Source organism: Oncorhynchus keta, chromosome 27, assembly GCF_023373465.1.
Source record: "Oncorhynchus keta strain PuntledgeMale-10-30-2019 chromosome 27, Oket_V2, whole genome shotgun sequence".
Lineage (NCBI taxonomy): Eukaryota > Metazoa > Chordata > Actinopteri > Salmoniformes > Salmonidae > Oncorhynchus > Oncorhynchus keta.
Window position 1 is genome coordinate 40581416 of NC_068447.1, and position 24748 is coordinate 40606163.

General features: G+C 43.6%; 3 protein-coding genes across 5 annotated transcripts; 1 reads left to right on the forward strand and 2 right to left on the reverse strand.

Annotated features, from left to right (window-relative positions):
• The first annotated feature begins 41 nt into the window (after positions 1-41).
• LOC118360037 (UDP-glucuronosyltransferase 2A2-like) lies at positions 42-8771 on the forward strand. Of its 3 annotated transcripts, none has more exons than XM_052482419.1 (4): positions 42-177; positions 6435-6592; positions 6838-7037; positions 7211-8771. In XM_052482419.1, exons 2-4 carry the CDS (start codon positions 6437-6439, stop codon positions 8454-8456), a joined length of 1602 nt encoding a protein of 533 aa, XP_052338379.1. In that variant the 5' UTR covers positions 42-177; positions 6435-6436; the 3' UTR covers positions 8457-8771. The 3 variants fall into 3 exon arrangements, with proteins under 3 accessions (XP_052338379.1, XP_035594977.1, XP_035594978.1); XM_035739084.2 differs by lacking the exon at positions 42-177 and adding an exon at positions 4044-4571; XM_035739085.1 differs by lacking the exon at positions 42-177 and adding an exon at positions 4579-6433 and having other exon boundaries at positions 6503-6592.
• On the reverse strand, positions 8710-11356 carry LOC118360038 (P2Y purinoceptor 1-like). The gene has a single exon (XM_035739086.2). It carries the CDS (start codon positions 10383-10385, stop codon positions 9402-9404), a length of 984 nt encoding a protein of 327 aa, XP_035594979.1. The 5' UTR covers positions 10386-11356; the 3' UTR covers positions 8710-9401.
• A 146-nt stretch (positions 11357-11502) lies between these two features.
• ccn5 (cellular communication network factor 5) lies at positions 11503-17889 on the reverse strand. The gene is made up of 5 exons (XM_035739087.2): positions 17320-17889; positions 16140-16356; positions 14829-15077; positions 13286-13485; positions 11503-12899 (listed from the first exon to the last, which is right to left on the reverse strand). Exons 1-5 carry the CDS (start codon positions 17389-17391, stop codon positions 12582-12584), a joined length of 1056 nt encoding a protein of 351 aa, XP_035594980.1. The 5' UTR covers positions 17392-17889; the 3' UTR covers positions 11503-12581.
• Between the last annotated feature and the right edge of the window lie 6859 nt (positions 17890-24748).

A 24748-nucleotide genomic window follows, 5' to 3' on the forward strand; every position in this document is an offset into this window, starting at 1 on the left:
CCTCCTCCCTCTTTCTACGACACGTGGACATATGATAGTGGCACTGGGCTTGTCCTTGAAATAATAGTTGAGATCTTTTAAATACTATTAGCGTTTGCTTCAGCCTGCCTGTAGTGCCAGGTGGGTGTAACGGGTGTCGTCATCTGAAGAGGAATAATCGTACCAATGCGCAGCATGGTAAGTGCTTATGCTTTCTATTGAAACTGACCACTATAACTAAATAACAAAGAGAATAGCCGAAACCGAAACAGTCCTGTCAGGTGCAGAAAACACTAAACAGAAAATAACTACCCACAAAAAACATGTGGGAAAAAGCTACTTAAGTATGGTTCCCAATCAGAGACAACGATAGACAGCTGTCCCTGATTGAGAACCATACCGGCCAAAACAAAGAAATAGAAAAACATAGAAAAAAGAACATAGAATGCCCACCCAAATCACACCCTGACCAAACCAAAATAGAGACCTAAAAAAGCTCTCTAAGGTCAGGGCGAGACAGTGGGAGGGGTTTACAGTTCCATGACTATTCTTTTGGTTCCATTGCACCAGGCAAGCTCAATCAAGCCCAGCTAGCTGACATATGGAATTGTTTTAAGATGGTCATACTATGGATCATTTAGCTATTTAGTTTTTTTTTAAATGTACTCAGGAAAATATATATACAGGGCATTCGGAAATTATTCAGAACCCTTCCCTTTTTCCACATTTTGTTATATTACACCCTTATTCTAAAACAAATTAAATTAAAACATGTCCTCATCAATCTACACATAATACCACATAAGGACAAAAGTGAAAACAGGTTTTTAGACATTTAAAAAAATCTAAATTGAAAAAAATATACCTGTGTATCTTATTTACAGTACATAAGCATTCAGACCCTTTGCTATGAGACTCGAAATTGAGCTCAGGTACATTCTGTTTCCATCGATCATCTTTGAGATGTTTCTACAACTTGATTGGAGTCCACCAGTGGTAAATTCAATTTATTGAACATGATTTGGAAAGGCAAACACCTGTCTATATAAGGTCCCAGAGTTGACAGTGCATGTCAGAGCAAAAACCAAGCCATAAGGACGAAGGAATTGCCCGTAGAGCTCCAAGACAGGATTGTGTAGAGGCACAGATCTGGGGAAGTGTACCAAAACATTTCTGCAGCATTGAAGCTCCCCAAGAACACAGTGGCCTCCATCATGGAAGAAGTTTGGAACCACCAAGACTCTTCCTAGAGCTGGCCGACCCATCCAAATTGAGCAATCAAGGGAGAAGCGCCTTGGTCAGGGAGGTGACCAAGAACCCGATGGTCACTCTCACAGAGCTTCAGAGTTTCTTTGTGGAGACGGGAGAACCTTCCAGAAGGACAACCATCTTTGCAGCACTCCACCAATCAGGACTTTATGATAGAGTGGCTAGACAGAAGCCACTCCTCAGTAAAAGGCACATGACAGCCCGCTTGGAGTTTGCCAAAAGGCACCTAAAGGACTCTCAGACCACGAGAAACAAGATTCTCTGGTCTGATGAAACCAAGATTGAACTCTTCGGCCTGAGTGCCAAGCGTCAGGTCTGGAGGAAACCTGGCACCATCCCTACGGTGAAGCATGATGGTGGCAGCATCATACTGTGATGCAAGGACTAGTCAGGATTGAGGGAAAGATGAACAGAGATCCTTGATGAAAACCTGCTCCAGAGCACTCAGGACCTCCGACTGGGGTGACGGTTCACCTTCCAACAGGACAATGACCCTAAGCACACAGCCAAGTCAACGCAGGAGTGGCTTCGGGACAAGTCTCTGAATGTCCTTGAGTGGCCCAGCCGGTGCCCGGACTTGAACCTGATCGAATATTTCTGGAGAGACCTGAAAATAGCAGTGCAGCGACGCTCCCCATCCAACCTGACAGAACTTGAGAGGATTTGCAGAGAAGAATGGGAGAAAGTCCCCAAATACAGGTGTGCCAAACTTGTAGTGTCCTACCCAAGGAGACTCGAGGCTGTAATTGCTGCCAAATGTGCTTGGTTGCGGATACAGGTATTCTGTGTGTGTGTGTGTTTCTTTTCTTTCCTTCTCCCCTCACAGGTGGCAATCATCATTCCCCAATCAGAAGACACACCACCTCCTGTTTCCATTACCCTATCACTTTCCCTTGGTTTAAAAACCCTGTCTGTTGTTTCCTCTAGAGCTCAATCTCTCTGTCAATGCCATCTGTCTGTTGATCTCTTGTTTGGTTTTTGCAACTACATGTCACTTTGTCCCCACCTGTGAGTATTGTTATTTTGTTATGGTGTTTGTTTGATGGTGGGAAAAGGGGGAACCAAGACAAGTTGCCCATGGGCATACACTACCCGTAGGACTACTTTGTCTAAGAACACTAGGTAGAACTGGGCGGACCACCCACTGTATTTTTGGTTGGTTAGCTGTTGGTGAAGTAGGCTAGTCTAGCTTAGGGGTATTTTTGGATATTTGTTTCTTTCCTTGGGTCCAGCTCAGCCCCTTTTCCTGCTCCCCTCATTACCGTGTGTTATCAAATAAACCATGAGTGTTTGACGGTAATTTTAATTGTCTGTGGTTATTCCGTTCTCACTCTTACTTTTTCACGATAATTTGCATGAGTTATGTTATGGGTCTCGTTACCATCCCTCCCCTAGACAGTCGGGCCAAAAGGTATTCGTAACATGCTTCAACAAAGTACCGAGTAAAGGGTCCAAATAATTATGTCAATGCTGTTTTTAATTTTGAGAATAAAAAAACAGTTTTTGCTTTGTAGGGAGGGGAAAATACAGGGGAAAAAACAATGAATACTTTCTGAATGCACTGTATATCGTTTTTTGATACATATTTAACCCCTTTTTTTGGTACGCACAAAACTACCTTCATACATCCATTTGTTTAAAAAAAACGTTACCAGAAGACAACACTTCTGGGGGTCGTAGAGCAAAACGGAGAACACCATTGTTTTCGTGAGAGTCTCCCCTGTCCATAGAGTGGTAATAATTTGTAGGTCAAACTGTTCGGGTGCTACAGACTTATGTGAGACCGATTTTCGGGATGTCTTATGGTCTGACAAACACAGCTCTAGCTCTGCCACATTTCACCACAGAAATGTGACACTGGTGGATTCAGACGCATCCAATGCAAAAAAAAGAGAAGATTCCCCTAGTTTAAACTGATTAATTTTGATGGTGATTTTTTTCTTATGTAACTTAGATTGACCGCACTGCTGCATCAATCGACTCTAGGGGTTAACCTGTCTCCTCCCCTTTATCTAAATTGATTGAAGTGGATTTACCAAGTGACATCAATTACTTGGATTCACCTAGTCAGTCTATGTCATAGAAAGAGCAAGGTGTCCTTGATGTTGTGAAATCAGTGTATGTCATACTGCGTTATACAGCATATTACTGCGTTATACAGCATATTACTGCAATGCACATTGAAATGCATAGGCTACCATTAGCTGCATGTGCAACGTCTTCCACAAAAGCATGGTATTTCTGCAGCAAGTAGCGTGCACAAGCTATATTCTTGATGTGAGGCCCCAAAATAATCCAGTGAACTCTTACTGCTATGCAGTGGTAATGCAGAAGGCAAGGTACAGTGGTTTAGTTTTGCAGGAAAGCAAAACATCGAGCGTGCCTAGCTTTATAACCAAGACCCAAATATGCTGCTCTTATTGTAAATAGTTTAAAGTATTGGCTTTGCGTTATGTTAGCCTTTTTGGATTAAGAACAGGCCTTTTTCTTCACTAAACATGTCTGTCTTCGTTTGTCAACATCACATCTACCAACATACTCACCTCCCACACAGCCTTGGATGGTAGCCAGGAAAACTCATCATAGCTCCTCTGGTTTTCCAAGAAAACGTTCTGTTGATCAGACATGTAGCTATGTAACAAAACGTAATTTGTTTGATTTGAATCCCAGTCAAACTCAAGTACTCAGTCAGGAATTTGCCTCCCTAATCTCAATAAGACAGTTAGGTGTGTTATGTTGTAATGACTTGCTAGCTGCACAATGTGTTACTGTACTGTAATGATCCCTTGGGCCACCACACAAGTATTGACATTAGATTTGATTCAATTCCATTTGGCGAGGGTTTGAGGCGATGGAAAGATATTCTTTATTCTTTGTTTGGATCCCCATTAGCAGACACCTTGGCGACCGCGAGTCTTCCTGGGGTCTGAAATATATATCAACAGAGAAACTGAGAAGAGGCTCTGGGTTTGGAAATGTTGAAGTCTGAAGATTAGAGTGAAACCTTTTCAAAACAACATCCATCCAAGAGAGGAAACGAGAGTACAAGACAGAAAGAAAGAAAGACAGAGGAGAAGGGAAAGGGAGAGAACAACTGATGGGCTGCTATGTGCTCTCTGACCGTCGGATCTACTGACTGGGAGTACCCTCATCAGTGACGGACTTGACTGGCCTGAACGAAGTGCAATGATACAGTTAAAAGTATTCTTAGTGGAATTCATAGATTACATATTCCCTTTCAGTGTAGTTACTCATTCACTGTGAGTGAGGCTCAGACAGGATCGCTGTATGGTGGAGAAGAAGCAACAAGATGGATTTTAGAGGTAAGGATTTACTTTGCTGTTCTGTATTTGTAAATGATCGTTTCCATTGGAATTCCATTATTTCCAAGGCCAAATAATATTCATCCAAATACTTGAATGACTGATAATGCTTGAATGACTGATGGTAAGTCCCGTTGACCATGTAGTTTGGGTCATGTAATAATGTTAGCGAGATCTTTTTTTGTGATATCCAATCGGTAGTTAGCAGTCTTGTCCCACCACTGTAACTCCTGTGTGGCGCAATGCGTCATCCGAAACACTGCTTCCTGACACTGCTCGCTTAACCCGGAGGCCATACCAATGTGTTGGAGGGAGGACACACCGTACAACTGGCGACACAAGTCAGCGTGCATGTGCCCGACCGGCCAAACCCTCTCCTAATCCTGACGACGCTGGGCCAATTGTGCGCTGCCTCATAGGTCTACCTGGTTCGCGGCAGGCTGCGACACAGCCTGGGATTGAACCCGGGTCTGTAGTGACACCTTTAGCACTGCGATGCAGTGCCGTAGACCGATGCGCCTCTCGGGAGGCGAGATCAAAGTTCTTTGTACATTACATTACATTTTGAAATGTATTAGAGCCAATCATTTGTTTAAAATGTCAATCATTTTACTAAAATGTTGCTTGTATCTGATCCTGCACATCTCTCTCTAAATCAGGTGGTTTGTGTTGAAACTTAATCATAGTGTCCTGTACAGTAATACTGTGCGTCATTAGATATAGTTTGGGGTAAGGACACATCCTGCAGCATAAAGAGGTCGTGTTCCTATCTGCTGCTGAATGACTGGTAAGGAATAGAGTGGGGTGTACTTTACACAATACTTACTGAGGACTACAAAACTCTTCTTGGCAGAACAACTGTGTCACATCAAATTAATTTAATCTTTGATCTGAGGCTGGGCTGGTCTTAGTTTTTTGGAGGCCCTAAGCAAAATTTTGTTTGTGGGCCACCCACCTCACGGGTAAAACATTTGAATGGTCCCCCTCTTGAGGTCAGAGAGACGCAATTGAAGTTTTAAAGCACATTTTCTGCAATTCTACACATTTTGCCATGAGGTGGAGAAAAATGTTGCAGGTTTCAAACTAATTTCATGCAATTCTACTCATTGTGCCATGCAACAGGCAGAAACCGTTTCAGTTTTAAAGCAAATTTTCTACAATTCTAAAACATTTTCCATGGGGTGGATAGAATTTAGCAGTTTTTAGAACATTTTTCATGCAATTCTACTCATTTTTTCCTTGAGGCGGGGAAAAAATATGCAGTTTTAAGCAATTCTACACATTTTGCCATGACTTATTCCTTGATCATAGATATCTGAGTCAGAGTGACTAACAAAATCAATGGGGGCACCCTGAAGGTCAGGGCCCCTGGGAACATGCACTGCGTGCCTGATCAGTAATTCTGCCAAGAATACTGCAAGGTGTATTTAGCTAGCAAGACTAACTTACCAATTTAAAAAGTGTGAGTTGACATGGGCAAGACATTACAAGAGAAAAACTGCTGACGTGCTACCAAATTTCGAAATTGCACCTTGTGTATTCTACGACTCTAACACTCAACAGTAAGTTGAGACTCCGACTGAATTCCTAATATGTATATATTTTTTTATAAAAAAAACAGTTTATGTCGCTTATGCCAGAGCATGCCCTGATCTAAGACTCACTGACCCTTGTAAGCAAAATTTGAAAAATAACTATGGTGTTTAAAGTACATTCTTAGTTTATGGATGTCAATTTACTCATTTTTACTGTTGTGTCCCAGTTAAGTGTATTTCAGTGTCTTTACAATGTACAGTATTTTAGTGTATTTACAGTGTATCTCAGTGTATGTCAGTATACTTACCCCACTGTCTCTCTCCATAGTGATGGGGTCCTGTGTGGCCTTGGTGCCTGTCCTTCTGCTCCTGTCCTCCCTGCAGCACACCAGTGAGGCTGGAAGGGTCCTGGTCTACCCTGTCGACGGCAGCCACTGGCTCAACATGAGGATACTGGTGGAGGCGCTTCACACCCAGGGTCACCAGGTCATTAAGCATGAGACAATCTCATGATATGAGAACAAAACAATATGTACATTGGACTTTTACATTTTTTTTACTGCAATACTATTTATCACATGACTGCCCATAAAAAATACAGTTGAATTAACGTTAATATTAGGATTTATGATTTGCCATCGTTGAGAAACCTTTGAAATGTTGTTCAAATAAAAATACAAATGCAGGAACGTACCGAACCAAGAGCTGAGTGGACTGTCTTTCCCTTCCAGGTGACCATTCTGCGCTCCTCCACCAGCTGGTACGTGGCTGAACACTCCCCCCACTACACCTCCATCACTGTGCCCCAGGCTCAGCCCCAGAACATCGAGAGTCAGGAGTTCATGGCCCACTTCCTGAAGAGGTCGCTGGAGATCCAGCGGGGCAAGGGCTCACCCTGGGCCTTCCTGCAGTTCTGTGGGAACCTCTTCAGGTACAAATATAGCCCAAAGGCAGGACTAACAGAGCCAAAATTCCTCCCCAAAGCAATGGAATTGATGCCAATTTGCATTTTTGCACAAGCTAGTTCATTGTTTAATGCTAATACATGCCTGATGTTTAAATTGTGTTTTTGTCTGTTTACTTTGATTGATCTAATCTGTTCAGCATGCTGAGGCAGAACCAGGAGATGGTGGCCGAGCTGGTCGTCACCATGTTTGAGAACCAGACTCTGATGACAGATCTGAAAGAGGCTGAGTATGACCTGGTCCTGACTGACCCAGTGTTCCCTGCCGGGGTCCTGGTGGCCCACTACCTCCAGCTCCCCCTGGTTCTCAATGTGCGCTGGCACCTCAGCGGGGAGGGACACTTTGCCATCGCTCCCTCGCCACTATCCTACGTCCCTCAAATATTCTCCCGCAACTCTGACCTGATGAACTTTGCACAGAGGCTGAGTAACATATTCTACCACTGTCTCAGCTACTACATGTATCGTTACGTCTCCAACCCGCCTTACCAGGCCGTGTGCGACCGCTACTTTGCCCCTGAAGAGGTGGACGTCATATCCCTTATCCAGGGAGCTGATCTGTGGCTGATGAGGGTGGACTTCGTCTTTGAGTTCCCTAGACCCACCATGCCGAACGTGGTCTACACTGGTGGGTTCCAGTGCAAACCCTCCAAGCCTTTACCTGCAGCTTTAGAGGAGTTTGTCCAGAGATCTGGAGAACACGGGGTGGTGGTGATGTCACTGGGGACTCTGTTGGGTGGACTGGGTCCAGAGATGACAGAGGTCATAGCCTCAGCCTTCGCCCAGCTGCCCCAGAAGGTGGTGTGGAGACACCTGGGAGAGAGGCCTTTGTCTCTAGGCAACAACACCCTGCTAGTGAAATGGCTGCCTCAGAACGACCTCCTGGGTCACCCCAAAACCAAAGTGTTCGTCACACACGGGGGCACCAACGGGATCTATGAGGCCATCTATCACGGAGTCCCATTATTGGGTATCCCTCTCATCTTTGACCAGTTTGATAACATGGTGCGCATGAAGGCCAGAGGAGTGGCAGAGGTTATAGAGGTTACAACGTTAGAGGTGGAATCCTTAACACAGACTCTGATGGGCATTCTGGATGAAGAGAAGCCCTACAGAGAGAATATGAGAAGACTATCACGGTTGCACCACGACCGGCCTATAGAACCTTTGGACAGCGCCATCTTCTGGCTGGAGTTTGTTATGCGACACAAAGGGGCAGCTCACCTACGTACAGAGTCCTATAAGATGCCATGGTATGTCTATCATAATGTGGATGTTCTTGCACTGCTGCTGGGCTCTGCTCTGCTTGTTTTGGTGTTGCTTGTGTTTTCCTGTATGTGCTTGGTAAGAGGATTACGAAAGAGGAGAAAGTCCAAGTTGGAGTGATTATGTTACTTATGGCCTACTTACTTAGTTATTACACAGCTTACAATCCAAGCATACAGTAGATAGATATTGGGAAAGCAATTGCAATTGCAATTGTATTTTATGTAGAGAACCTTCCTAATATATCAAAGATATAGGTTATATATATTTATTACATGCACTTTTTGAATCAAGGTTTTATTGGGTTATTATGATGCAATCCTGCATTTGCCGTGTATTTTCACTCATGTTATCAATTTTATAATACACAGTGTAAATGGTGACAATTTTTTATTTTGAATAAAATGAGAATACGTTCAAATGATGCGGAATAAACAGCGAAAGTCTTCTTGATAAACTTTGCATTTTCACGTCAATACTTCAGAAGCCACTTTTTAAAACCTTATGGTCAGGTATGCATCAGGTCACCACACAGGAAATCCTCACGTGGCGATAACTCTACATCTTGAAAGCAGATTTACACCTTTTGTCAAAACAACGTTTCCTGTTCTTCTGCAAATGCATTCACAGCACTTGGTGTTTTCACATGGCTCTTATCGTATCCTTAATACAAGGCATCATAAACCAATACAGCCTACTGTGTGCTTAGTTGCATCTGTCTGGCAAATATTATACATTTACAACATCTTTACATCTATCTGTTGAATATACCGTATATTTACAATATATTTACATCTCTTAGATACAATGAATAACCAGGAATGTACATTCATGCAGATGACCATGCAAGGAATACAATGTACTTTCCATATCAGCATATTTATAGTACAGCTCAGTAAACACAGCAAACACACAAGAGACCTATAGAAATCTGGGAACTGTACTTTGAACTTCCCTATTCAAACAATAATATGCACCGTAATAAACACATTAGAAATTGCTGAAAGAAAAGCAGAACGACTCTCAAGAAAGCAAACAAAGCTACACTGCTATTTCAATGTGAGTTCATAACGGTGGGGTTTGTGTCTGGATGCGATGGTTGAATAGCAGAGGCACAGACCGACGAGCTCGTTCCCAAAGCCTGGTGATATGTACGAGCAGGTTTTCATTGCTGTGGATGTAAACCAATGGGTTGATGGCACTGTTTAGACACACGAGTGATCGGCTGACTTGGTGAGCAATGTAGATGCCAGCAAACCAATCCTCACACGTGCCATTGCTTTTCAAAATCCTAGTCTTCAGGTTTAGATTTCTGAATATGTGATACGGTATGTAGCAAACTGAGAAGAGTAAAGTCACAATGATCACCAGTTTTAGGCATCTCTGCTTCATCACTTGGTCAATGTTGGGGTTGTTAAAGAGGACCACAGCCACGTGTCCATAGCAACCCAATATGATGAGCAGAGGGATGAAAAATCCAGATACTGTCCACGCAATACTGTAGTCCAGGTAAGCCTTGGTAGAGAAGTTGAAGGTGGTGTCAACGCATTTGACTTTCCCTGAAGAAGAGTTGAGTAATGTTTTGTCAAAGAACATATCAGGAATAATCTCAATGCAGACTAAACCCCAAACTACAGCTGTGATGACTACAGAGTGGCCCCTTGTTATCCTGCCCATCACTCTCAGTGGGTGGACAATGCTCAGGTACCTGTATACACTAATACATGTGAGGAAACCAATACTGCCATACAAGTTCAAATTGAAGCAGAATCTTGTCATCTTGCAGAAGACTTGTCCAAAGGCCCAGTGACTGCCTGCTGAGTAGTACGCAAACAGAAATGGAAGAGTGAGCAAATACAGAATATCTGCAACTCCAAGGTTCAGAACAAAAATGTTGATATTTCCGAATTTCTTCCAGTTCGCAAACAAGGATTTTAGTCCCCAGCAGTTACCAACAAGGCCAACAATAAACACGGAAATATACACTGTAGGTAAGAACGTGTGAGTAAAGTCCATGTTAATGTGTCCACAGGAAATGTTTGTCTTCATTTTCTTTCCTCAACAAAATATTTGATTATAAACAGGTCGGTCTTGCCAAAGATATTATAGCTGGATGAGTATAACTTGTATAAATAAATCAAGTTGAATGAAGTCAGATTCTCGGTTTCCTAGTACTCCCCAGTTCTTCTCAGTGCTCCGCGTCAGTGTTTTCTATTTAAACTTGTTTGACATTTCCTTGTGGTCTATGTGACAAACTGTATCACTGACTCATACATTAGAATTATGAGATCAATAGGGGTTGCTTTCCTGTTTCTCGGTAGGCATGCAGAAGAGCAGACACACCCAACTACACACAGGAAACCCATGTACGTCTACACACACACACACACACACACACACACACACACACACACACACACACACACACACACACACAGATAAGACAGCCTATAGGAAGGTCAGAGACCTGGCAGTGTGCTGCCAGGACAACAACCTCTCCCTCAACGTCAGCAAGACACAAGAGCTGATCGTGGACTGCAGGAAACGGAGGGCCAAGCCACGCCCCCATTCACATCGACAGGGCTGTAGTGGAGAGGGTCGAGAGCTTCAAGTTCCTCGGTGTCCACATCACTAAGGATCTATCATGGTCCAACACACACCAACACAGTTAGAGGGCACGACAACGCCTCTTTCCCCTCAGGAGGCTGAAAATATTTGGCATGGGCCCTCAGATCCTCAAAGAGTTCTACAGCTGCACCCTTCAGAGCATCTTGCTTGACTGGCTGCATCACCGCTTGGTATCTGACCGCAAGGCGCTACATAGGGTAGTGCATACAACCCAGTACATCACTGGGGCCGAGCTCCCTGCCATCCAAGACCTCTATACCATGCAAATTGTCAAAGACTACAGCCACCAAAATCATAGATTGCTTCTTTTTTTTGTTTTACTCATATCTCATTGTAACTATATTTGCACTGATACTGTGAGTCCAATGGAAGTTATTAGATACTGCAAATAAGAAGATACCGTAGCTTCCCAAAGTCAGAAAGCCATGTACAGTGTATATTGTGGATGTTGAAAGCTATCAAATATCAGCACCCAAATCACTAATAAGTCATAAAGGAGTTAAGGGAAAGTTACATCACAAATTACAACAATCAAATCTCAATGTAGTAATATCATTAATGAATAATATGCAATATACAAAGGAGCTCAAGCTTTACATAAAAAAGCATTGTGAATGGAAAACTGTTTGGACAAAGTATAAAATCAGTGATACAATTGTACAATATTTCAAAAAGCATTCGAATAGTTTATATTTACAGCAACATTGAAAATAAGTGCAATTTCATCTGACTAAGAACACAAAATAGACACATTTATAAACAAACAAACAAACAAACTGATATAACAGATGGCATTTGCATGTCAAGATACAGTATCTATCAACTCAAAGGTTGGTGTCATTCTGCAAAATAAATTCACTCAAATCAAAGTAACAACACTTGAGTCTAATCCACTCAACTAAGTCAGGTCAAGTGGTCAGGAGAACATCTGGGGCCTAAAATGAGTCAAGAAACACAACAAATGACTGTCATCTGGTCTTCTACATACAGCATAAGACTACAGTTGGTCAATTAGTCATAAATGCATTTGTTGTGTTACAGTATTTAACTTACATATGCTAGATAGAGGCTAGTATTTTTCTGCACTCTTGTCAACTCCTCGTGGAGTTGCCATGCCTAATGTTTGGCTTGACAATGACTCTGTTGTGGAGAGAAACCAGGCTAATATTTGGGGTCAGGGTAGCTAACTAGGGTTTCCTGACCTATTCTTTTCCCCATGAGGTCACCTTATGAGATGTGATAAGAGTGGAATAGAGTGGGAGGTCTTAGTGCAGACGGAGCTTGTCCATTCATATCAGGGCTTTCTTCCCCCGACTCAGTCACAGCTTATCACCTGGAAGATCTTTTCACTTCCCCTATCTATCCTATGAAGTGGGCTACACCTGCTGGATCAAGCCATGATTAGACAGAGGCTCCGTTCAAATAATCATACTGGTATACCACTTGTATGGACATTGGAACACAGCAAAGGTGTTGCTCGCAGGTCCTGTCTGGACAGGTCTCAGTATGAGCGTGTCAGTACATGGAGAGGGGTAGGATAGGAGGTGGAGAGCCATGGTGGACGCTCCAGGTTCTCAAGGAGGCATAGGGCCCAGAGGATTGACATGAACGTCAAGTCTAGCCCCACACGGCAGGGCTCCGGTGAGAGCGTGCGGAGCCTGAGTAGGGTGCAGCTGCATAGGGTCCTGTAGCGGAGTAGGGGCAGTTGTGGTGACAGACACAGGACTGGATCATCATGACTGCCCGGTGAAGACGCCTGCCGGTGGGGCAATGGAAGGCCACCATGGCCGTGCTGATCTGGTAGGGAGTACAGCAGCGGGCGTCGGTGCACTGGCCGCAGTACCGGGGCCGGTAGACCCGTGTGCTGTAGCAGCCCTGGTGCACCAGTCTCACTGGCACCACTGACCTGTAGCTGGGCTCACAATGCCGGGCCCACTGGGAAAACAGATCATCAACGTTAGGCTGCTAGATGAGCTCATGGTTGCTGAGAATAGAGGTTAATGTATGTATTATTAGACTGGGAATGAACTCAAATGTACTTATTGAAGAAAAACACATCTACTGTACACATTCTTATATTTTTTCCACCTCAAGCATTTTCCAGTATGACCATTTCACAGACTGAGCAATGGGCACTTTATACCAATATAGTAGAGTCTAGGTGACAGGAACACACATTTTAACACATACATGAGGCTTACGTATGGCTCCTGTTAACATAACCTATTAACCCCAAATTACACTTAAGGTTGGGGTAGACGTGGAGTTAGGGTAGGGGGGTAAAGACGTGGGGCAGAGAGTCTGGGAAGATATTAACTCACCATGGGGTTCCTGTGTGGCTGGAGTTCCTGACAGGGCCGGACCTTACAAAGACGGCTCTGCATCTCGAGCCGACAGGCTGGGTTCTTGTTGGAGACCCGCGTGGAGACCCCAGCGCCACAGGTTTGGGAACATGCACTCCACTCTGTACTCTGGTCTATACAGTTAGAGGGACCCGACAGGCCTGGCCACAAACTGGAGGCTGGAGAGAGGAGGCCAGGATAAAAATGAGACCGAATGGTGAATTTCCTGAAGAAAACTTGAGTACTTGCTTCAGCTGTCTAAAATAAGAATAATAAGTACAGGGAATAACAGTAGTGTGCTTCGAGCAAACACACTAATGGGACAATGAGGAATGAGTGACTTGTCACGAGATCCAGCTGTTAACAACTCAATCAGAGCCAAGCTAACTCATCTGCCATGACTTCCCTGTTTAATAGGTTTTTATCAGAGTGTCTCAAATGTCATAATGTCTCTTCATGACTCAATTGGCCTAAACTTGTACAGGAACTTCCTGTCTTTTCGTAGCACAGAAAAGCAGTGCTATCTGGATGGAGATCAATCCCTAAGATAGCATCTCCGGTCAGATCTGAGTCATAATAATCAGCCGTTTCTTTGGCATTGTTTCTGTAACACAGCACGAAAAAAAACCGTCTAGGCTTTGAATTCAAGAACACTTTGAACAAAATGTTCCATTGCTATTGACATAGCTTGACTGTGTGACAGTGTCAGAAATTCCAGATGTTCTTTTTTTCATAGCGGTTTTATTTTCCTAACCCGTTTTTGGGACTATTTCAGACTCCTTGGGCTTATTGTGTTTAATTGTTGCGTCGCCTAGCCATGGGTCTTGTTATGAAACTAGGCATTGGTCCCAAAATGGCACCATATTCCCTATTTAATTCACTACTTGGTCAAAAGTAGTGCACTACATATGGAATAGGGGGCCATCTGGGACGCAGATTTGGAAACAGGGTCGTTGTTGGAACCGGGCTTGTTATTTTGACACTAATGTGCATTTTCATCTGGCCAGACATTTCTAATGAAATGCGGGGGTTATATTTGGACATTGTGCCTTTTCATTTGGCCAGACTCACCACAATAAAATGCAAAAGATCCCTCAATAAAAGACCTCAGACTATGAGCGTCAGTGGCAGAGCTCATGTAAACGTGGGAAGCTAAATATTGCCCTACAGCTTGATCGACGGAACAACATTTGTCATTCTTATATTCAATAGTGTGTAAAAGTGTTATGTATAGTTAGCTAACATCTAAGCTGGACAAACACCATATTCTTCATGAATGTCAAGCTAACACCAAAAATAATGGTTTAGGATCCACAGGGAAGCATTTTATTGGTTCCCTCTCAAGATGGTCCAATCGAAATACGTAGCAGAAACCTGTGTCAGAACAGAGGATGACTAGCCTGATACCAGATCTGCATATAGTAGCTAATGCCAACCACCATAGGGAGTTGGCTTTACAGCACAAACATATCTGGAACCAGGCTAGAATATGACTGTTAAACTAGACTGATGTCTCAGTTACCTGTGATGGCATCCTGAACGACTGTGTTGTCCATGTTCTCACAGACCCACTCCTTGCAGCACCTCCCAGGCAGCTGTACCCTTTGGGGGTGTGGGCAGTCTGGATTGGGAAGATTAACGTCCTCAGGGCACAGGGGCACGCAAGTCAACCCTCCCCCCAGGCAGCGGCACTGAGTGGCACAGGAGGGCTGGAACACCTGGCCATCCTGATAGGAGACCCCGTTCAGCTCACAGCCCAACTCCTCCTGACCTGGAAGGGTGGAAACAGAACAGACCTGGTTTCAAAAACGATTTGCCTGCCTGGAGTGCCAGATGGGTAGGGTTTGCATTTTGGGACTATTGGATTACTTCATCAAACCATGCAAACTCAATCAAGCACAGATATTTGAAATGATTTAAACTATTATTTGAACCCAGGTCTGGGAACAGGACAGAGAGACCCTCTTAGAGGCTCTTTACCCTGGACTGGCAGCCCCACCCTATCCTTAACCCTAACCCATACACATACCCTGCACCATGTACCCTGCTCTGTTCTGGACTCTGGAAAAAAATACAATTACTCACAGAAAGAGAGAAAGAGAGAAAGAGAGATTGAGAGATTGAGAGAGTGACAGAGTGACAGAGCTTGTGTAAGAGTGAGGTAAGGAAACAAGAGGATAATGTCTACTGCCAAGACTCTGGGTTGTTATGTGATGTTATGGGAAACCATGCGTTCCCAAATGGAACCCTTTCCCCTATTTAGTGCACTACTTCTGGTCAAAAGTAGTGCACTATGCAGGGAATAGGGTGCCATTTGGGATGCACCCCAGTCCTGAGGAGACTGAGGAGTCTGTTTTCCAATCCGTGTGTGTTGTCTCGGCAATGTATCATTCTCAATGGGCAGTCATCAGAGGAAATGTGCCAACACCACCACTGAAAATAGAGGTTCAGATGTTTTGGATGAACAGTCAAACTCAAGCCCCTGCGCTCTGCGGCTGGCTGGATCAGTATATGCCCTAAACAGATTGTCTGTTTGTCCCTCTCATACAAACAGTCAGACATAGACTTCAGCTCCATGTGCCATCCCTTTCTGTGTTTTTTTGTCTGCTAGCCTGGTTGTTTAGAAAAGGGTGATCACTGTGCAGAGCCTGTGGTCCAGTGGCAACACTTCCGGGACAAGCACATGTGTTATGACCCTGGAGACCAGACAGGATTCAATCCCTGTGTCCACCCTTCCCACTGTTTATCCTTCTCATCTAACTCCCCCCCCTTCTGTTTACATTACTGTCGGTAATAAAGCCTAAAAAAACAGGAGGAAAAGGCTGGCACTCACTAACACACTCTCCAGGGTCGCCGGGGAAGCTGGCGCTGTAGTCACACTGCAGTCCTCTCTGGCTGTCACACACATACAGGTCGCTGCAGGCCTCGCCCTGCTGCCGGGCACACACCTGGCAGCACTGGCAGCCGTCCAGGACCAGAGGGACTCCTGCTGGGCACTGGGGCACGGGGTTGGGGCACTGGCATGGTCCCGGGCACAGTTGACACCACACCTAGAGTAACACAGGGAGCAGAGGTTAGAGGTTAAAGCAGGCTGAGGTTAGAGCAAGAGGAGTAGGGGGTCAATTGGTTGTTGTTGTTGTCATTGTCATCATAGTCTTCATCATTACGACCATTATCATCATCGTCATCATAATCATCCTCATCACCATAGTTGAAAAATGCTGCCATTATGTTCTGAAATAAAACAGCCTTTCCTTGACCAATTGTAACTACATTAATATTTGGTAGAAGTACTTTGTTTGGGGAACACTATGTCCAACACTGTCTGGTCAAAATAGTCCTGTCTTCAATTACATACAGTTAATGGAGCCAAGCCACAGCAGGCAGCCTATGGACATACTGGCCACAATTATTCACTGGTGGAGCAATGTCATGCCCCCATGGACTCAAAAACATAATTTGTCGTCTCTACCGCAACTATGCAATGCAACATCAAACATTCATCATTCATCAATATTTCTAAACATGTATCATTAATATTCATGATGATCTGTATAAAGTGTCAAAAACATTTTTTTTTTAAAGACCATTTCTAAATGATAAAACACAAAATTATAAAGTACTTAGCAGTGTACAATACTGTTACATCATGCCATGAATAGCTATCTAACTTGTACATATATTACATATTGACTATGGAGTAAGTTACAAATATGGTAAATTGACTATGGAGTAAGTTACAAATCTGGTAAATTGACTATGGAGTAAGTTACAAATAAAAAACAACAGCAATAACATAAAAACAAAATCAGTTCTATCAAAACAATCTTCAACCACAGCCACCTGAAAGCTTCTGATAGATCTTTCCGTGGAATCAATGGAATCGATCAATGGAATGCAGTTTCGTTGATTTCCACAGACAGGTCACATCCTGAGCAACAGGTGTAAGCTACAGGTACAGTTCACCTCCAGGTACACACAAATAGAAGAGCAAAATAGTCGTTTGGCCTCACCTGCAGTGAACCCACACAGAGCAGCAAAGCCAAGGCTATCACATTGTCACCGAGTTGTCTTGAAATTTCCATTGGAACGTCTGTAGGTTGATTGAACTGCTCTGTTTGCCCGTCTGTCTAACCTCTTAAGTGTGATGGTAGTGGTGCTAGCTAGCTACCAGTGCTGCTTGCTGTTTGCTGACTGCTCATTCCTCTGCATGGCTGACATTTATCGAGTCTCTGCTGTGATGTCACAAGCTGACCGCCGTGTAAACAGTCACTGGAGCAGGAGCAGAAATGCTTCACATTCCTACTCCCTGTTGCCCATTTCTACTTCCAGACCTTTTTCTCCTCCTACCTCCCTCCCATCGCTCTCCCCCTCTAGCTGTTATCGATTGAAACAGGGAGTTTGTTCGTTATTTCCTCATGTCAAAACCGCATCAGATGCAACTGAATTCAATTACGTATTCTAAGTCAACCTGCAGTTGTAATAATGAGACTCTTATAATTCCAACCTCGTCGTCCTCTGGTTGCCATGGTGCTGCAGCAGCATGTCTGATGTGAGGCTGAACTTGAGTCGATGTGACCAGTCCCATTGTGAAAGAGAGGAACTCAAAACAGAAACACTAGAGTAAAGTAAAGTGAAAGTAAACACTGTCCGAGAGTTCCATCCTCAGAGACCATGAGGACACAAAATGTGCTTCTGAAATGACACCCTAATTCACTATAGAGTGCACTACTTTTGACCAGGACCCATGGGGCTCTGGCTAAAAGTAGAGTACTATATAGGGAATAGGGTGCATTTCAGGAAGCACATGAGGACACGTACTAAGTAGAATTGCCCAGCAACCACAGCAAAGAAGCAGAAAACACTAACATCTAGCCTAAATTACAGGCTGTTATTATGACTGGAGAAAATACTTGGGGCGGGTGAAAATGATTTCTGTAAAAGTCTAGATTATTTGCTTCTTTTATCAATGAAATAGGCCTACCATTACTTACCATTAGCGTTGGGGAGTAGTGAACTACATGTAGTTATTCAACTACGTTTTCCAGTAGCTTGGTGGTAGTTGAACTAAATTAAAATATTGGTATTTTCAGTAGTTAATTTATTTTTGCCATGTAGCAGTGTAGCTAATTACTGGAACTACATACTTATTTGTTTGCATAAATTAAATACAATTTGTGTTTAATACACATTCTGTTAACGTCTGATACCAGAGTGATCTATCTATGACATTTCAGATGTAGATATGATACTTTTTTACGAAGTAGCTTGGATGTAACTACTTTTCCAAAGTAACTTCAGTTAAATAAACTATGTTTTTCTTAAGGGTAGCTTTAGTGAAGCTTCTTCCAGTGTGAAGTAATTGGTACTTTGGTCAACTATGATTTCAGAGTAGCTTCCACAACACTGTATACCATTGAAATATTTTTGGTAAAGAAATATATCTGATTATATATTGAGTACTACTTGGGCATGAGTATTCAGGATGAATTCCTTGGTCCATTCTCAATCATGAGAATTCATGATAACAGTTCACATGGAGAAAGAAGGGACTAGGGAATGAAAAGAAAGGAAAAGAGATGGTTTAAAAATAGAATGAGACAGATGAAAGTATGCATGTCCAATACAGGTGGGAGCCAGGTGGTTAGCCAGTTAAAGCAGACCAGACGTGAACTGATCGCCAGTTTGCTCTAAACTTTGTTCTCCCCTCATTTTTATTTACTTTTCATACTGTCCAAGAAATACAGGATTTGGAACGCCCCCAAGCATATAGGCAAGGCAAAAGCCCTGCTGTAACACACAGTGCACATTGGACATTTGGAGGAGACCTTGCTTCAGGGGCAGAAAACAAAGGGCCTACAGTATTCAACTTGTGGCAATAGTGTCAGGGTTGGGGAGTAACTGTTTACATGTAAAGTAGTCCAATTACTTAATCGTATTACATTACTGAGTTTGGGTAATCCAAAAGTTACGTTATTGATTCCAATTGTGGACAGGTAGCTAGTAACTGTAACGGACTACATTCAGAAAGTAACCTACCCGACCCTGAATATTGTTTTGTTTTGTAATAAAGTATGTATATTTCAAACAATGCTTGTTCAAACATACAGGTGTGGCAAAGATATTACAATGTTCAAGTTTACGTTTAAGTTGATTGGAAATGTCATTATTTGTCTTACTGTATGCGGTAATAAAAGGATGAATTAAAGTGATGACAAAAAAGACTTGCTTTAAAAGAAAATACAATCAAAGAAGCAAAACAATGCCATCGTGAGCATCAAATCATCATATACTTAAGTAAAATGTATATCTACAAATACCAAAGGATTGTGAAAGCCAAGTAAGCCCTACAATCAATCAATCTTTCCAAAACCCACAGGGTTTGGTTGGAAAGCTAAAGGATAATAAAGTATTACTGTGACTGAGTCCCTCAGGGCACAATACAATGACCCCATTCAGTTTAAGAGTGATATTGTTTTGCTATGTAATGGTATACAGGAGCCCTATTTGATTAAATGTTGATTCAATCACACATGGACTGTAGGGCAATGCTATGAAAATATTATGGCTCCTATCAATGTAGAAAATAAAGCATTGATCAAAGTGTTGCGAAATATAAGCGAATCTAGCCTACTGTACCAAATCTGCCACTATGGAGCTAGCTAGAATGGCCAACATATGTTCAAGAAAAGGTTCATCCAACGTTCAGTAAATATCTAAAAACGGCATTGAATATTCATTAATGGTCAAACATAAAAAAAACTGTAAAATACAAAGTAGACATACAAAGTAGACATACAAAGTAGACGAAAAAAAGAGAGTTGCGGAAGCCATAATTGCATCCATTTATTCCACCGTAAATCAAATGTTCTCACCTCTCATATTTCTCTCATCAGCTAACCAAGCGAGTTGAGGTATTTATGGTTTGTGGGTTTGGGTGGCACTTAGTTGGTGTGCTCTGAGGGATCTGAATGTGAATGAAAGTCAATAAGCTGTGGCCAGCAACAGTCACAAATAATACATCTCACCTCTCCCCCAGGGCAGTATCTGACACACATGCACACAAACACACACACACAGTGCCAAGTGCACTCTGAAGTTGGTGTCTAAGGTTTTGGCACAGGTGCATCTCTGAAACAACAGCCTCAGGCTTTTGAACAGTGCCATGTTTAAGCTGACAAGACTGGCACATATGCTTGTATCTTCAAGATTCTGAAGACATTGCCTCTCTCTCTCTCTCTCTCTCTCTGTGTGTGTGTGTGTGTGTGTGTGTGTGTGTGTGTGTGTGTGTGTGTGTGTGTGTGTGTGTGTGTGTGTGTGTGTGTGTGTGTGTGTGTGTGTGTGTGTGTGTGTGTGTGTGTGTGTGTGTGTGTGTGTGTGTGTGTGTGTGTGTGTGTGAGGTGATATTAGTTCAGAAATAGCAAAAGTGGTCCAGCTTCACGTTAGAGAATGCTAAGCGTGTGCAAAGCTGTCATCAATGCAAAGGGTGGCTACTCTGAGTAATATAACATTTAAAATATATTTAGATTTGTTTAACAATTTTTGGTTACTACATGATTCTATATATGTTATTTCATCGTTTTGATGTCTTCACTATTATGCTACAACGTAGAAAATAGTAAAAAATAAAGAAAAACCCTTGAATGAGTAGCTGTGTCCAAACTTTTGACTGGTACTGTACATTGACTCATTATTCCAGTGAAGCTCATGGCAGAGATGATGCCCGACATCGCGCTCTTACTGCCAACTTCTAAACTAAAGAGAAACTCACAGGCCAAGTATTCCTGATTCAGTGAAAATAAACCCTTAGCTCTTCCACATTCCTCACTCAGTCTGGAAGAATAAAAGCCCAATGAACGATGTGAAAGATGTGTTTTCCTCCCAAGGTTTACTGTAAATTCATCCAACTTCAACATTGAAACAATGTGTTCTTTCTTAACGGTTTAAGCTCTGAAATGTTACCAAATGACTATGCCTAAATCACTGTCGACCAAGAGTTTGTAGTATACATGATTACTGCAATGCATGAAGCCTCTCTTTATGTCTTTCCACCGAGCTAAAAGGTGCACCAAACAGAAGATCAGCAGGAAAGGTGGAGGTCTCAGTCTACACATGGATTTGAACAGCCTGGTTAGGAATCTTGCAAGGAGGAGGATAGGGAGGTTGCCGGTGCAAAGTTTGGCAGGCCAGAAAGTGCTCTAACATTAGCATAAAGTAATGCACACCAGCTGGAGAGAAATACTATTTTAAGTTTGGGGTGTACTGTACTACAAGTGTGGCCCTGGACATGTGTTCCTGTGTGAAGATCGCTTGCTGACCTCTTGAAATCTATAGGAAATGGTACAGTTGCATATTTGTTACATCATGCTATATTGTCTGTATATTGTCTGAAATTGGCACAGTACTGTCAGAAAACCCAAATAAATACTTTTCTGGTAACTGACAATTAACTAAGAAGAGGGAAAACAAAACAAGCAATGATACAGAATCAAAACAGGTTTAATAAAGCCACATTTTGTCAATCTTTAATCCCAGCTGTGGTCCAGATGTGCTTAGACAGTTCAGCTATGTAGACACAGAGAGCTCTCCAACTCTCCAACACGGAGGGATAGTCTCCGGCAGCCAAGATGTTTTGCTATTGAAGGAAATGACACCTAGATTCCAGGCATTCCAGTTCAATGTGTGAAAATCACATAGGCCTGTCACAGACACTCCGGAACAGCTAAACATTCTGATAAGGACAGTGTCCTGACCAGGGGGTCACCTGGTGACGTCAGTAGGGTGGGGCACTACACTCTCTCCCAGGTGTTGTCCCAAATGGCACCCTATTCCCTATTTAGTGCACTACTACAGGCCCCTGTCAAAAGTAGCCCATTACATAGGAAATAGGTTGCCATTTGGGACGCAGGCCTAGTCTGTCTGTTCGGAAACTCCTGTCGACTACCAGGAAGCACCCGCCCACCCACCTTGATAGCCGCAGTGGCAGGTTTATTAGCTCGGAAGGTAGGAAGGCAACACTGTCTGTCTCATCTGGCACGGTCTGAGCAGCAACATGGATGGAAATATTTTTGTTCAGGTCTGTGAATGACAATTTGTGTAAACTATGATTTGTCCTGTAATATATAGAGTATATAGAAACAGGATGGTTAGAACAAAACCAGGACAAATAACTTGGACGCCAACCAACAAACTAGTCATTTTGGGCAGCCAGGGTTCTCAATTATTCATTTTAACATCTTACAGTGGGATTCACAGAATCTTTAAGTAGCTCGAAGAACCAATCTCACAAGTCTGTTGAGTCGCTTGCCCTCTGGTCATTTTCACCCCCCTTCCTCACAGAAAAGTTCTACTCTAGCTCTCCTCAGCACGACATGATCTGTTTTCCTGTTCAACTGGAAGGCTACGCCAACGAGCAAAGATTTTTCAGCTTTCGTCTTTAGTGTTGGGTGAATTCACAGAAAGGAACCTTTTCGATTTGGTTAATCAGCTTTTCCGCTCTTTTTTCCTTTTGTCTCCTGTGGTGGCTATCGTGAGACTTGGCTAGCTAAGCTGCAAGGATAGCTATTCTACAACAACAAAAAATTCTACCTGGAAGGATGGAATTACTAGCGCTCTCTCATTTAGGTCAACCCACTGACGTTTCGCATTGAATAGACTGACCGTCTGCTTAGCAGTCGAGAGCCACACTTTGGTTCATCGCAAGACCCACATGGTGCTAGCTTCTCTGGCTAGCACTGTGCTAACTAGCTAGGCTATTAGCTCAGGTGGTAAATAGGAAGGGGACCTCAATGATGACGATGGCATGAAAGACTCCCTCCAGGCAGCGGAGGAGGAAGAGGACGAGGAGGCGCAAGCCATTACCCCTAGACCCTCTTCTGCCCTTAGCGGGGCACCTGTGGCAGATGACAGATATTCACTTATCGATGTCTGCAAACGAGCAGCCGCCAGACTCAGCGTTGAGTGACCTGAACCCATGAGGGGTGGCAGTGCAGAGAGGGACTGGTATGATGGGAGGTAATTCCCCTCTCGCACCCTCCCAGGCAAACAACTCCTCTCAGCTATTCCAGATTGTGTGGCAGATGCCAAACCTAATTGGGACAAACCCTTGACTGTCAAGGTCCAAATCAGACTTTTTGACAGCATGAATGTCAAAGACATGGAGGAGCTGGGCCACGGCAAGCCAACGGTGGTCGAGCTGTCACTGGCCAGCCACCTCAACCCTAGTGCCTTGTCACCGACAGGCAATTCTCGCCCTGATAAGACGGACCGCTTCTCAGCGTCCTTCTACCAAAAAGTCAACGTTTCTGCTGCACGTTCTGTACGGCTGTCGAATGTTACATCCCTGCTGCTGGCTTACCAGGCTGATTTAATGCTAGAGATTCACAATCTCCTAGTTGTCGGCAAGCCTAACCCAGACATTTGGGATGAGATCTGTGTCATCACAGATCTCAACCTCAGAGCCTCCAGTGGTGCCATTCAAGGCTTTTGCCGTGCGATGAGCCTTGCGGTGTTAGGGGAGAGAACCTTGTGGCTCCACTAGTCCAGCCTGTCTGACAAGGAGAAAGCAGACTTCCTTGACGCTCCTGTCGAGCCAAAGGAACTGTTTGGGCCAGCTGTCGCTGCCATTGTGTCAGAAATGAAAACTTCAAAAGAAGGAGGTTGACCCCTTCAACTTCTGGCTGCCCTGTAGACCCGGGAATCATGGCTACCTGGCGTACACCTCTGTTGTATTCAAGCGTATTGCCAAGGACACCGAGCAAAAATACAAAAGGTGCTGCGGCACCACTAGTGAGCGAGAGTCTGTCGACCTGTGGGCTACTCACCACCAGAGCTGGGAACTGTCGCTCATGTGCAGTCCAGCCCTGGATCTGGTCCACGGTTATAAAGGGGTAGAGACAGCAGTTTTCTCTGAGTCCACCCAGTAGCAACTGGCGACTTGACACGCATACTAGAGCAGGATGGCTCCTCTTTATTACACAAAGGGGTTATCAGGGTGATACCAGCCGCCGAGAGCCACCTCGGCTTCTACTCCCGGTACTTCCTGGTTCCCAAAAAGGGAGGAGGGGTTCTCACCATAATGCTTACGTTCAACGTGCTGTCTCTCTCTATTTGTCAAAGCAACTGTTTCCTCTCAGTTGACCTGTGGGACAATTCACATAAGCATCCTGCCAGCACACATGAGATTTTTAAGGTTTGCTTTTCAAAGCACAGCCAACAAATACCTCGCTGTCCAATTCGGGCTGGCGCTAGCTCCCCGAATGTTCATTAAGTGTATGGAGGCAGCTCTCACACCACTGAGAAACAAGGGGCTGAGAGTCTCCGTCTACATAGACAATCACCTGCTTTGCTCCCCATCCCGGGAGCAAGTGTTACGAGACACGACTATCCCACGTCTCCGAGCCAGTGTTCAATATCAATTGGAAAAACAGGTGTTTTGTGCCA